Source organism: Pan troglodytes, chromosome 3 (genome assembly GCF_028858775.2).
Source record: "Pan troglodytes isolate AG18354 chromosome 3, NHGRI_mPanTro3-v2.0_pri, whole genome shotgun sequence".
In the NCBI taxonomy this organism is placed as follows: domain Eukaryota; kingdom Metazoa; phylum Chordata; class Mammalia; order Primates; family Hominidae; genus Pan; species Pan troglodytes.
In genome coordinates this window covers 26,847,585-26,862,016 of record NC_072401.2, presented here as the reverse complement: position 1 = coordinate 26,862,016, position 14,432 = coordinate 26,847,585, and the positions used below count along the sequence as shown (strand labels likewise).

The 14,432-nt window shown below is 37.8% G+C and overlaps 1 protein-coding gene across 7 annotated transcripts in view; it reads right to left on the bottom strand.

The window, feature by feature from the left end:
• Positions 1–14,432, bottom strand: part of RBPJ (recombination signal binding protein for immunoglobulin kappa J region) — a 115,625-nt gene that overhangs the window by 37,896 nt on the left and 63,297 nt on the right. For all 7 annotated transcript variants that reach the window (XM_001166354.7, XM_054682815.2, XM_517135.8 and 4 more), the window contains one exon: positions 10,676–10,714. In XM_001166354.7, coding sequence (XP_001166354.2) covers positions 10,676–10,714 — 39 coding nt within the window. The remainder of the gene's footprint in view (positions 1–10,675; positions 10,715–14,432) is intronic.

Sequence of the window (14,432 nt, the reverse complement as noted above, 5' to 3'; positions counted from 1 at the left end):
ACCAGACTAAGATCTCCTTCTTTTTCTTCCAAGGAAGCTTCCTGAGAACTACTGTTTGCCTGAGGACCAGTTTTGAAAATGACAATCTAGGGATACTATCAATAGTCAACAAGGTCCTGGTGCCCTTGTAACACAATAAAACATTGAGGCTGCTGTACTAAGTGTCTACATCTATCAGTGACCAAAGCTAAACAACAGTACAGGTCCTGTTCCTAAGGAAACACCTGCAAACCTCACTTCAATCCTCTCTTTTTATAGCAGAAGTAAAAATGTCCCAAAATTCCACAAAAAGTTTTTTGTAGATAAGTAAGTAAATTGCTTCAAATCCTGTCACACAGCTATGAGACACATCCTTTCAAATTCTGACCAGCTCTTGGTTTTCCCCTCCCCGCCTCCCACTCCCAAATAGGCATAGGCCGTTACATTGAGAGCAATGGGTCATCAACACATCTGTGTTCTATTAGCTTTAAAAGGTTATTGTACAAATAAGCCATTTTGCTACTTAAGGCTTTACATCTTATGTAGAGAAAAATTTGGGACTAGAGGAATCTGAGAACATAAAATAGTATGAGGTGCTGACAATCAAAGGCAAGTCACCATCTTGGCTCTTCTATTTCTAATCCTGGTTGATGCAAACTTGACTCTTCGAATCCCAGGGATCAGACCGCATAGTCTCTTCCTACTCTACTCCATTCTCTTATTCCCTCAAGATGCCCTACAAACATGTGACTGGTCTAAATAAAGTTGAATCTTATTTGCAACCCTTTTTAATATGAATTATTTACCCATTTATGGACTAATTAGTTGACTAACAGCAAAGGTCATGTATTACTATTCATGTAGCAGATCAACCTTAGGCTTTAATTTGACTATCAATTTAAATTCATTTTACATTTACCTACTTTGCATGGTGTTTGTTACTCATAGGTGTCTTATGATGAAACAAAATACATGACTAGGTTGAAACATGAATATTTTACCTGTCATGCAAAGAAACCTCTGTCTACCTATGCTCACAATTTAAAATGGATGCTCTCCTGTCTCAAAGTGAGGAGATGAATCATAAAGAGAAACAGGCACAGAAAACAGAAACTTTAACCATAATCCAGAGTAGATAAAGAAAATACACTGTTTTAAGAGTTTCTCATTAGGCACTGGTAAAATGCTTCTAAAAATTACATGCTATGGATAGGGAAGAGAAGAGATTCAAAAAGAACAGGGGTTTTCTCAAAGACAATGCAATCCCTAAATTAGTAGACAAATATGAACATATAATCGTCTTAGTCCGTTTGTGAAGCTGGGTAATTTATTTTAGAAAGAAGTTTATTGGGCTCACAGTTCTGCACACTGGAAGACTGGGCATCTGGTGAACGGCTCGGGGTGCTTCCACTAATGGCTAATGGGGAGCTAGCAGGCAGAGATCACAGGGCAACAAAGGAAGGAAGAGAGGGAAGGGAGGTGCCAGACTCACACCTCCCATTAGACCCCACCTTAAACATTCAGGATCAAATTTCAACATGCTACTTAGTGGGTCCAAATATCCAAACCACATCACCCATGTTAACGTGGACAATAGATATAAAGCTCATTTCTTCTTTTGTCTTTTTGAAGCAGATTCTCACTTTGTCACCCAAGCTGGAGTAAAGTGGCACAATCCGGCTCACTGCAGCCTCAATTTCCTGGGTTAGAGGGATCACCCCACCTTAGCCTTCCATGTAGCTAGGACCACAGGCGGGCAATACCACATCTAGCTAATTCTTTAATTTTTTGTAATTCTCCCTATGCTGCCCAGGCTAGTCTCAAACTCCTGGACTCAAGCAATCCTCCTGCCTTGGCCACCCAAAATGCTGGGATTACAGGCTTGAGCCACCATGCCTGGCCTGGAGCTTAGTTTCTTAACCTTCACCTTAAGGTATTATTACTTACTCTGAGGCAACCTTCAAAGCAAGCCAACAGAATTTCAGAAACTGATTATTTCCATATCTGACCATGGCCACAATGGAGGTACATGTGAGAACAGAGAGGTATGGCAGGGAGGCTAACAGAAGATGGGCTTTGCAAAAAGTGTTAGGCCAAGTGACAGAGAAAAAATATTCTTAGTGAGAGAACACTACAAAATAGTTACAACAATTACAACAAACCTTGAAGAAATGGTAAACTTTTATGAAGAAAACCTCATGACATTAAACGGATTCAAGCAAAAGCATGAGGTAATGGCTACTAGTCTGGAGTGTTGTAGGGGAGAAGGTTAAGATTACGTTCTTTAGAAGTCTTCAGGATTCCAGTCTTACCTTTTGGTTAACAGCAGATCAGAATCACTTAGTACAACAGAATATTAAGTCGAATAATATCTCTTTTTTAAAAAAAGCACTTCAGAGCTCAGGCCTACTCTTATCTAAGAAACAGGCACCTCCACTCGACACACTAAGCACTCCTGAAGACCAATGCCTAACTGCACTGCAACTAAGATTTTCAGGCTCTAAATGACAAAATGATTTGAGGCTCTAAAAGCCTCAACAGTACAAGAATAATTGTTCTATGCATTATATAACATCTGATTATTCTATTTGGTTTTTTTTTTTTTGAACTGACAGTCAAGTTATACTTGAGGGCCATATTAAAGGGAGTATTTCAAGAGATTGGGACGTCCTTAAAAGCCAACACTCTATTCCTATCATATACATCCTGAAAGAATGTAATTTTTGTTAAAAAAAAAAAAAGTGAATCCAGGCTGGGCGTGGTGGCTCACGCTTGTAATCCCAGCATTTTGGGAGGCCAAGGAGGGCGGATCACGTGGTCAAGAGATCAAGACCATCCTGGCTAACACGGTGAAACCCCGTCTCTACGAAAAATACAAAAAAATTAGCCGGGTGTGGTGGCAGGTACCTGTAGTCCCAGCTGCTCGGGAGGCTGAAGCAGGAGAATGGCGCGAACCCGGGAAGCGGAGCTTGCAATGAGCAGAGATCGCGCCACTGCACTCCAGCCTGGGCAACAGAGTGAGACTCCATTCTCAACAACAACAACAAAAAATGAGTCCATAGTAACCTGAATAGTATATATTATTAACGAGCCTTAATCAAAAGTTTAAACTCTGTGTAGGCAGAACGATGTTTAGAACACTATCTAAAAGATGACCTTCACAACAGGATGCTTTTTCAATATTGCTTAATTTGGAAAATGGGAGTAAGAATAGTGTTTCAAAGATTTTTTTTTTTAAGGAATAAAATCTGCCCAATTTTAAACTCTCTGCACCCCAATGGAGAGAAAAAATGTTACAATATTTCTCATCAAATAAAATAAAAGATACTAAAATTTTCCTAACTTGAATATTCTTTAAAGGAGAAATGGAGGAAAAAAAACATTTTAAAAAGCATTCTCAAGGCAGGGTGTGGTGGCTCTCGCCTGTAATCCCAGCACTTTGGGAGGCCGAGGCAGGCGGATCACTTGAGCTTAGGAGTTCAAGACTAGCCTGGGCCATATGGGGAAATCCTGTCTCTACAAAAAATATAAAAATTAGCCAGGCATGGTTGTGTGCACCTGTAGTCCCTGCTACTCAGGAGGCTGAGGTGGGAGGCTGGCTTGAACCTGGGAGGCGGAGGTTGCAGTCAGCCAAGATCACACCACTGCGCTATAGCCTGGGTGATAAAGCCAGACTCTGTCTCTCAAAACAAAACAAAAAAAGGCCAGATGGTACGTAAAATTATATTATCAAAGGGGAAAATTTCTGATTTCCAAGTTTGTGCTTAATAAAATAAAATTTTATCACAGATTTGGTCATTGATTTTACATTTCCATTTGCTGTTATACAAATTTTGCTAAATTTGCCTTATTTTAGCTTCAATAATAAACAATATAAATCTGTAGTTTGCTCTCTTTCAGAGATTTAAAAAGAAATAAAACTCACCTGAAGCCAGGCGTGGTGGCTCACACCTGTAATCCCAGCACTTTGGGAAGCCAAGGCAGGCGGATCACTTTAGGTCAGGAGTTCGAGACCAGCCTGGCCAACACGGTGAAACCCCATCTCTTCTAAAAATTAAAAATTAGCTGGGCATGGTGGCAGGCACCTGTACTCTAGCCTGGGTGACAGAGCAAGACTCCGTCTCAAACAAAACAAAACAAAACAAAAAAATAAACAAAACTTACCTTAATTTTCCCAAGAAGATACACTAATCCCTTTCAGAATATTTTAGAATATTTTTCAAGTATAAAAGCTTCTAAGTTTTTAACAGCTTTATTGAGATTTAATTGAAATATAGTAAAATACACTTATTTAAAGTGTGCAATGTGACAAGCTTTGGCATGTGTATATACACCATCACCAAAATCAAAATAAAGGTATTCACAATTGTGAGTTTCCTTTCTGCCTTTTTGTAATCTTTCCTCCTGCCTCCCCCTATCCCCAGGAAACCACTGATCTAGTTTTTGTCAGTACAGATCAGTTTGCATTTTTTATAATTCTATGTAAGTGGAATCATGCAGTACATATTCTTTTTTCCTGATATATTTAGAAAATTGAATATAATTATTTTAAGATCCATCTATGTTGTTGCATGTATCAAGTTCATTCCTTTTTTACTGCTTAATAGAAATTCACTGTAGAATACACTACAATTTGTTGATGCACTCACCTGTTGCTGGATATTGGGGTTATGTATGTGTGACTACTACAACTAAAGCTAACATGAACATTTGTGTTCAGGGCTTTGTATTCAGATGTTTTCATTTTCCTTGATTAAATATGTAGGAATGGAATAACTAGGCCATATGGTAGAGGTTTAACATTTTAAGAAAGTGCTAAATTATTGTCGAAAATTATTGTACCACTTTATATACCCACTGCCAGTGTATGAAAAGTACTAGCTGTTCCCATGATGAGTCCTTTAAATTTCAGACATTTTAACAGGTATACAGTATTAATAGTCTCTAACTGCTAAAAAGTGTATGTGTCCCCCCAAAATTCCTATGTTGAAACCTAATAGGAGGTGGGGCATCTGGGAGGTGATGAGGTCATGAGGACGGAGCCTTCAAGAATAGGATCAGTGCCCTTGTCCCTCCTGCCATGTGAGGACACATAAAGAAGACAGTCATCTATCAACCAGGAAGCATCTCCCAACAGACATCAAACACACTGGTGTCTTAATCTTAGACTTCCCAGCCTCCAGAATTATGAGACATAAATTTGTGGTTTATAAGCCACCCAGTTAATGGTACACTATTATAGCAAACCAGTGGAACTAACACACTCACTGTAGTCTTAATTTGCACTTCCTTAATGGGTATTTGTCATATTCACACATTCTTTGGATTAGTATCTGTTCAGACCATTTCCACCCTTTAAAAATGGATTGTTTCCTTATTATTTACTTTTCAGAGTCCTTTTCATCTTTGTTTTTTATTTTGATGAAGTAAAATTTATCAGTTTCTTCCACAGATTGTGTTTCAGTGTCTAAGAAATGTTAGCCTAATAAACAACATTTTCTCCTATGTTTTCTTCTAAAAGCTGTATACTTTAAAGTTTTACATTTAGGTCTACATTGAGCTATTTTTTTAATATGGTACTATGTATAGACTGTAGTTACTTTGTGTGTGGGGGGTGGGTTGAAGGAGGAATGGATATCCAATTGTTCTACAATCAACTGTTAGAAAAGACTACCATTTAAAAAAAAATCTAGCTAAATTGCCTTTGCACCTTGACTGGAAAGTAACTGACCACATATCTGAAGAACTATTTCTGGCCACTATTCTGTCACAATGGTCTACTTAGCTATCTTTATGCCAATACAATACTTTAAATTACCATAGCTTTATAGTAAGCTTTGAAACCAGGCAGTGTAAGTTCTTTTTTCTTTTTTTCAAGGTTATTTGCATTTCTATATAAATTTTAGAAACAGCTTGTCAACTGTTACAAAAAAGCCTGCTGAGATTTTGACTGTGATTGTGTTGAATCCACAGGATCAATTTGAGAAGAACTGACATTTTAACCATATATATATTTATTTGAGACAGGGTCTCGCTCTGTCATCTAGGCTGGAGTGCAGGGGCACAAACATGGATTACAGCAGCCTTAACCTCCTGGGCTCAGGCAATCCTCCTGCCTCAGCTTCCCAATGTAGCTGGGACCACAGACACATGCCAACATGCCCAGCTAATTTTTTTTATTATTTGTAGAGACAAGGTCTCACTTGGTTGCCCAAGCTGGTTTCAAACTCCTAGCCTTAAGTGATCCTCACACCTTGGCCTTTCAATGTGCTGGGATTATAGGCGTGAATCATCACACCCAGCCCATTTCAACAATATTAGGTCTTCTACCTGAAGAACATTTAATTAGGACTTCAAGTTCTCCCAGTAACGTTTGGTAGTCTTCAGTGTAGAGTTTTTGCACCTTTTGTCAGACTTTTCCTGACATATATTTTTATACTACTGTGTAAATTGTATTGCTTTCAAATTCCAATTTCCCATTGTTCATCAGTATACAGAAATACAATTTAGTTGTGTATGTTAATCATGTATCCTAATACCTTGCTAAACTCACTTATCAGTTCTAGTAGCAAGATTCCGCAGAATTTTCTATACATATGATCATATCTGCAAATAAAGACAGTTTCACTTCTTTCTTTCCCATCAAGACGTCTTTCATTTCTTTTTCTGGCCTTATAGTACCTCAAAATACAATGTTAAATGAAATCTGTGAAAGCAGACATCCTTGTGTTGTTCCTGATGTTAGAGGAAAAACATTCAGTGTTTCACCAATCAGCATGTTGTTAAATGTAGTTTTTTCACAGGCACCCTATGATGAGGAAATTCTCTTTTATTCCAAGTTTGCTGAGAATTTCTATTAAAAATGGATGTCAAAAGCTTTTTCTAAATCCCGAGATAACGATATGATTTTCCTTTTTTGTTCTATTAATATACTGAATTACATGAACTGTTTTCCATTCCTGAGATAAAGCTCACTAGGTCAAGATGTATCATCCCCTCAATATATTGTTGGATTCCATTTGAAAATTTGTTAAGACTTTTTATAACTATGTTCACAAGGGATACTGGACAGTAATTTCATTTTCTTGTAATGTCTTGCCTACTTTTCGCAACAGGGTAATGCTATGCTCACAGAATGAACTGAGAAGTATGTCCTGCTCTCCAATTTTCTGAAAGAGTATGTATGGAATTGAGATAATTTTTTTCTTAAATATACAGTAGAATTCAACAGTGAAGCCATCTGGGCCTGCAGTTTTGTCAGAAGGTTTACAAGTTCAAGTTACCTGTTTCTTCTTGAGTAAGCTTTGGTAGTTTGCTAGTTTCAAGAAATTGTGTGCATTTCTTCAAAAGTTGAATATTATTGGCAAAAAGTTAATTATAATATTCGCTTATTATCCTTCAAACATCTGTGACTCTATAGTGATGTCACCTTTCTTGTTCTTGATATTGGTAATTTGTACAGAATCGGATTTCTATCTAGTATGATCATCCTTCTGCTTGAAGAATTTTAACACTGTAGCTAAGGCCTATTTGCAATAAATTCTTTCAATTTTTAATATGCCTAAAACGGTATATATCTACTGGGTATAGAATTCTAGGTTGACAAGTATAGGTCCCCCTTGAGCACTTCAAAGCACTTGCTCTGTCTTATCCATAGCAAGGTTTCAGATGAAAAACCTGTTGTCATCCTCTCTTTGTTCCTCTGTGCATAATTTGTCTTTGGTTTTCTGTTGTTTTTTTCTTTATCACTGACTTTAATCAATTTGATTATAAAGTGCTTCTGGGTGGTTTCTGTACTCATGATTAACTGATTTTTTTTTTAGATGGGGTCTCATTCTGTCACCCAGGCTGGAGTGCAGTGGTGTGATCTCAGCTCACTGCAACCTCTGTCTCCTGGGCTCAAGTGATCCTCCCATCTCAGTCTCCCAAGAAGCTGGGACTACAGGCACGTGCCACAACTCCCGGCTTTTTTTTTCTAACTTTCTGGTACAGACACGGTTTCGCCATGTTGCCCATGCTGATCTTGAACTCCTAAGCTCAAGAGATCTGCCCGCCTCAGCTTCCCAAAGTACTGGGATTACAGGCGTGAACCACAGCACCCAGCTTTGATCTGTGGTTTTACAGTTTTCACTAATTTTCCAGTTAGAACATTTTTGCCATTATTTCTTCATATATTGTTTTATTCATACTCTTCCTACGATGACTAACTACATATATATGAGGTCACCTGACAATAAAACATGGCTCACTAATGCTCACCACTTTTTTCAGACTTTTTCTTTGTGTGCTTCATTTTAGATAGTATCTATTGCTATGTCTTCATGTTTACTAATCTCCTCTTTGTCCATTCTGAAATTAATCCCAAGTGTACTTTTCCACCTTAAATATTAAACTTTTCATCTTTAGAGATTTAATTTGAGAGAGAGAGAGAGTGTGTGTGTGTGTGTGTGTGTGTGTGTGTGTGTGTGTGTGTGTGTGTAATCTTCTATGTCTCTATTTAACCTCTCCTCTAGCTCAGGTTCTACTAATTACAGTCTGTAGGCCAAATCCTACCCACCACCCATTTTACAAATAAAGCTATACTTCACTGTACAGACACTCTAATTGTTTACACATGGTCTATTGCTGCTTTTGTGCTACAACAGAAGGGAGTAGTATGATGGAGGTTATATGGGCAACAAAACCTAAAATATGTACCATCTGACTCTTTAAAGAAAAAGTTTCCCAGCTCTTGATCTTGACATCTTGGACATATAGAACACAAATATAATAACTGTTTTAGGCTGGGCACCGTGGATCACACCTGTAATCCCAGCATTTTGGGAGGCCAAGGAAGCAGGAGGATTGTTTGAAGCCAAGAGTTCAAGATGAGCCTGGGCAACATAGTGAGACCCTGTCTCTACAAAAAAACAAAAAAAATTTACTGTTTTAATGTTCTTATCTAATAATTCTATCATCTGTGTCATTTCTGGGTTGGTTTTGATTCACTGATTTTTCTTGTTATGGATATTTTCTTGCTCCTTTGTATGACTGGTATATTTTGATTTTGCCTTTCTGAGGGAGTGCTGGATATTTTTCTATTCCTGTATTCTTGAGCTTTGTTCTGGTACACAATTAAGTTTGTTCCCTTCAATCCTTCTTTAAGTTTGCCAGTGAAAACAGAGCATCATGCCTGGACCCAATTTTATATCACTACTGAAACAAAACCCTTCTGAGCACTCTAGCGAATGCCCCATAAATTATGAGATTTTTCCACTCTGGCTACTGTTAACAGGCACAATTCATAGCCCTAAGTGAACTTTAGAAATTGTTTCCTCTGATTTTTTGGGATATTTTTCCCCAATCCCCACCACGGAGTAGTTTTCTTACACACGCATGCTGATCAATATGCAGCTGAAGACTGAAAGGAAACCTCTGTAGATCTCTGGACCTCTTTATACAGTTAATTCCTCTCCACTTTGCAGCCCTGCTAACTGTCTTGCCCTCTGTGGACTCCCAGTTTCTCAGGAATCACTTATCCTTCTATACCTGATGTTCAATACCTGGAAAACGGTTTTTACATATTTTGTCCAGGTTTTTGTCCTTCTACATTTATTAGGCAACATGCATCTGTAAGGAAAAGCTATCCTCTTTGCCCCATTTATTAATTATAAATGACTTTTATTTATATAAATAATATTTATCCTGAGATTAATTATCTCAGTATAGACTTCAAAGCTGTTGTTTTATTATACAGGTTTTAATCCATTACTATCATTATTTACCTTGATAACCAAAGTGTCCCAGATTTCCCCTTCAAACTGTCCTTTGTATCCTTCTGTAGGTCCCCATTGTTCTTTAAGTGTAACAGCTTTTTAAAATAATAGCAATAATTTGGAAATAACCTAAATGGTCATCAATGTGAAATATTAAAAGTGGTATGAAAGCTATGAAAAACCATGGAGCCATTAAGGGGAAATATCAAGGTAGAAGATGTACTGTTAAGTGGCGTGAAAAGGTGTAGAACAATGATAGAGTGTGATCTCAGTTGAGTTTATGAAGAAAAAGGACAGACACATACATACATATACATATATATATATATATATATATCTCATTTTCTTGAAAGACACCAAAAATAAACTGCTAAAAACGCAAGGTTTGCACTGACTCTAGGACATGGCCATAGAACTAGGTCTCTTTATTTTACAATTCTGGCTGCTGGAAATTTTAAAAATCATTTTTAAGACCAATACTTTCAACATTCATAATTAAAATGTATATTGTACAACTTATACTCATTAAAAATAGATAAAACGTGTGTTTTCTTAAAATGGGTAAAAACTGTTTTCCTTAAAATTCTTTCCTAAAAGCATTTACTTTCAAATCTTACCTGCAATCAACAAATTGTGATGGGCTAACCATAGCTAGATATAGAAAGCTACCTGCACTGCCGTCCATGTTGTATTCACTACATAAGACTCAAGACTAATTCTAAGAAAGGTTTCATTTTCCCTTTTCAACTATATCCTTTTGTTCCTGTTTTTGGTGAGGGAGGGGAGGAGAGATGAGGGAAAGGAAGTTTGAGAATAAGTTTATGCTCTAGACAGTAATATTTGAATGACTTTAAGGGTACCTATTAATATAATATCTAAAACAATAGGATTTATACTTTCATAAAATGTATGTGTAAAAAGCTGACTAATATAATACTCACCTAGTAAGTCGTTTAGGTGGAGGCCGCTCACCAAATTTCCTGGAAAAAAAAAATAAAGAAAATAAAGTTAAGTAAGCTTTATGATACACTCTACAGAAAGCTTTTCAGGCATCATAAAATCTCCTTTATGACTTATACTTCAATCTCACTGAAGAACATGAAGACAGAAATCCTCTGGTAAGCATCTGTATCCCAAAATTACAAAACACACATTTAAACATGCAAACAACATGCCCTAAGTAAGCCTTACAAATGCACTCTGAACAAGTAACACACAGATTAGATGGGGAGGACAGGTATCTTTTAGAGATGACTTACCAATAAAACAGCTAGCCAAAGACTCTCACAAAGTTTATCATGTGTCAGGCACTATGCTATACATTCGTTATATACCCTATGTAATCATTATAAAATAATTCTATTAGCCTGGTGTTGTGGTACTTGTCTGTACTTGCAGCTACTCAGGAGGCTGAAGTGGGACAAGAGACTGAGCCCAAGGGTTCAAGGATGCAGTGAGTCATGATCGTGCCACTGCACTCCAGCCTGGGTGACACAGCAAGACTCTGTCTCAAAAAAATAAAATAAAAAAAAAATAAATAATATATTTTAAAAAAAGAAAAGAAAAAGAAAAAGAAAATTCTAGTGGGTATACATAGGCTTCATTTTAAAAATGTAAAAAGCAACAAGCCCAATGTCACAAAGTAATTAAGCATTAGGCAGAGATGAGACTTCCCAGATTTTAACTATTTAATTTGCCTATTTTTAAAATGGCCTAACATAGAAGCATTTCAACCGGTTGCGAGAGGGCAAAGAGAAAAGCAAGAGCAAAGGCAAGAAAGCACAATTCAGGCTGGAACTGGAGTACAACATGGCAGTTAAGAGAAAGACTCTAGAGTAAGATTGGCTGGGTTCAAATCCATGATTCCATATTTACTTGCTGTGTAACCCTGAAGTTACTTGACTTTCTAGACCTGTTTCCTCATCTGTAAAAAGGACACAGTGACTGTGCTTACCTCAAAGAGTTGTTGAGGGAATTAAACATATTAATTAATATACAGAAAACACATAAGGCTGGGCGCAGTGGCTCACACCTGTAATCCCAGTACTTTGGGAGGCCAAGGCAGGCAGATCACCTGAGGTCAGGAGTTCGAGACCAGTCTGGCCAACATGGTGAAACCCTGCCTCTACTAAAAATACAAAAATTAGCCGGGTGTGGTGGCACGTGCCTGTAATCCCAGCTACTTGGGAGGCTGAGGCAGGAGAATCGCTTGAACCCAGGAGGCAGTGGTTGCAGTGAGCCAAGATCACGCCACTGCACTCCAGCATGAGAGACAGAGCAGGACTCCATCAAAAAGAGGAAAGAGGAGAGGAAAGGAAAGGGGGTAGGAAAGGAAAGGGGGGAGGGGAGGAGAGGGGAGGAGAGAGGAGAGGGGAGGAGAGGGGAGAGGGGAAGAGAGAGGGGAGGGGAGAGGAGAGGGGAGGGGAGAGGGGAGGGGAGAGGGGAGAGGCGGGAGGGGAGAGGGGAGAGGCAAGAGGGGAGAGGGGAGAGGCAAGAGGCGGGAGGGGAGAGGCAAGAGGCGGGAGGGGAGAGGCGAGAGGGGAGGGGGAGAGGGGAGAGGGGAGAGAAGAGAGGAGGAGAGGGAATAGTGCCTGAAACACAGTAAATACTCAATAATAGCTAGTAATTATTATCATTTTTAGCTATAAGTAGTTAAGCCAAAATAACTAAAGGAACTAAATACGATTTTAATAGAGATAAATAAGTATATGAAGAATAAACTGTGGTTTCTATGTGATAACCTGTTATTTCCTCTGAAATAGGAAGTGTAAACTTCTGAGACAGTGAAGACACAGCACTTGAAAAAGACCTTGAAGCAAGACTACAATTATAAACAGTTAAGTAACTTGTTCATAAACACAGTTATAGGATATGAAGTCTTATTTGACTTAAAGATTTCTCTACTGTATTTGTAATGTTCCACAAGATTATTAACTTTGATGATAAAAGTCATAGGATCCCATTTAGTTCATTTTGTTCATTTGTCCTAAGATACTGTTTATGAATTGATAATTCACAAGCAATTAAGTATCTGTGACTGGAATATTTTAGTATTTTCATTAAACCTAAAATATTGAAAAATGGCTTTAATTGAAATAGCACAAAAAATGGGCAAATAACCCAAGTTTTTGAAAGAAGATGTATAATTAGTTCTGTTTGATTTTATCCCACATGATATTCAATTTCTAAAATCAAGAAACAAGGCAAGGTATGGTAGCTCATGCCTGTAATCCTAGCACTTTGGGAGCCCAAGGTGGGTGGATTGTTTTGATTGCAGGAATTTGAGACATGGTGAAACCCTGTCTCTACAAAAAGTACAAAAATTAGCCCGGCATGGTGGCGTGAGCCCCTAATCCCAGGTACTCAGGAGGCTGAGGTAAGAGGATCACTTGAGTCCAGGAATTCGAGGCTGCAGTGAGCTGAGATCGCACCAGTCCACTCTAGCCTGGATGACAGAGCAAGACCCTGTCTCAAAAACAAAGAAAGAAACAAAACACAATGTTTTACTGGTAACATCAGCAAAGTAGCTGAGGAACACAGATTTCAAAACACTGAACTACTGATCAACCCACGAATTCCAGCTATGGAATTAAATGCAAAAATCTGAATCTTTTTCCACAAAACAATTTTTTACACTGATTAAATGTACCACTGTAGCATACGATTACAATAAAACTTCATTAAAGGTTATATATAGAATAGTGTACAAAAGCCAAAAAGTTTAAGATACTCTTTAAAATACTTCTTTAGATATAGATATTTATACATATGTGAATATGCAGTATTATACTTTATAAAGAGAGGCAAAGTGAGGTATGACCAAATTCTACCTAAGGCTTAAAATGGTAAAAATTTTAGAGACACACAGTTAACAAATGAGATAAAGCATTTTAATGATGCTGCCACCCATCATACCAGCTACAAATACTAAATATGTAACCAGCAAGTGCCCTTTGGGATGTATGCAACACAGGCTCTAACACAGGTTTAATTACATGGCTAGTAACAGATTCATCGCACTCAAAATTCAACTGTAAATTTTGCTCCTTGATGCTCTGAAATTCTGTCAATATTAGATTAACAAGTAAATATTAATTAAAATATCTAAGTCCTTTTTTGGAAATGCCCATTAGATCAAGTCGACAATTACAAAACACGCCTGTGCAACAACACTCCTGCCCCACAGAAGATATGTGCAAAAGAGCTCAATATATTTGCCTGTTGAGTCTGGACAGTATTTTACACAAAATGATACATCCTTCTAGGTGCCATCCTAAGGCTAGAAATCTCATAAATGTTACTAAGATCAAATTGCTTCTTCTGTATATAATAAGACATTTCTATTAATTGCATGCAATCCTGATCTTTCTAATGCATATGCAATCACATTCCTATTTATCTCATTAAAGCTAATGGTTACTGTATATATTGGAGTATGGAAAGAATAAGAAAATTAGTTTTCTGAAAAAAACTCAAAAGGAATGAGGCAGGTTGACAATGCATAATTTTAGCTGGGCGCAAGAGCTCACGCCTGTAATCTCAACACTTTGGGAGGCCAAGGTGGGTGGACTGCTTGAGCACAGGAGTTCAAGACCAGCCTGGATAACATAGCAAAACCCCGTCTCATCTAAAAATACAAAAAATAGCTGGGTGTAGCAGCTGGAGTCTGTAGTCCTAGCTACTTGAAGGCTAAAGTGA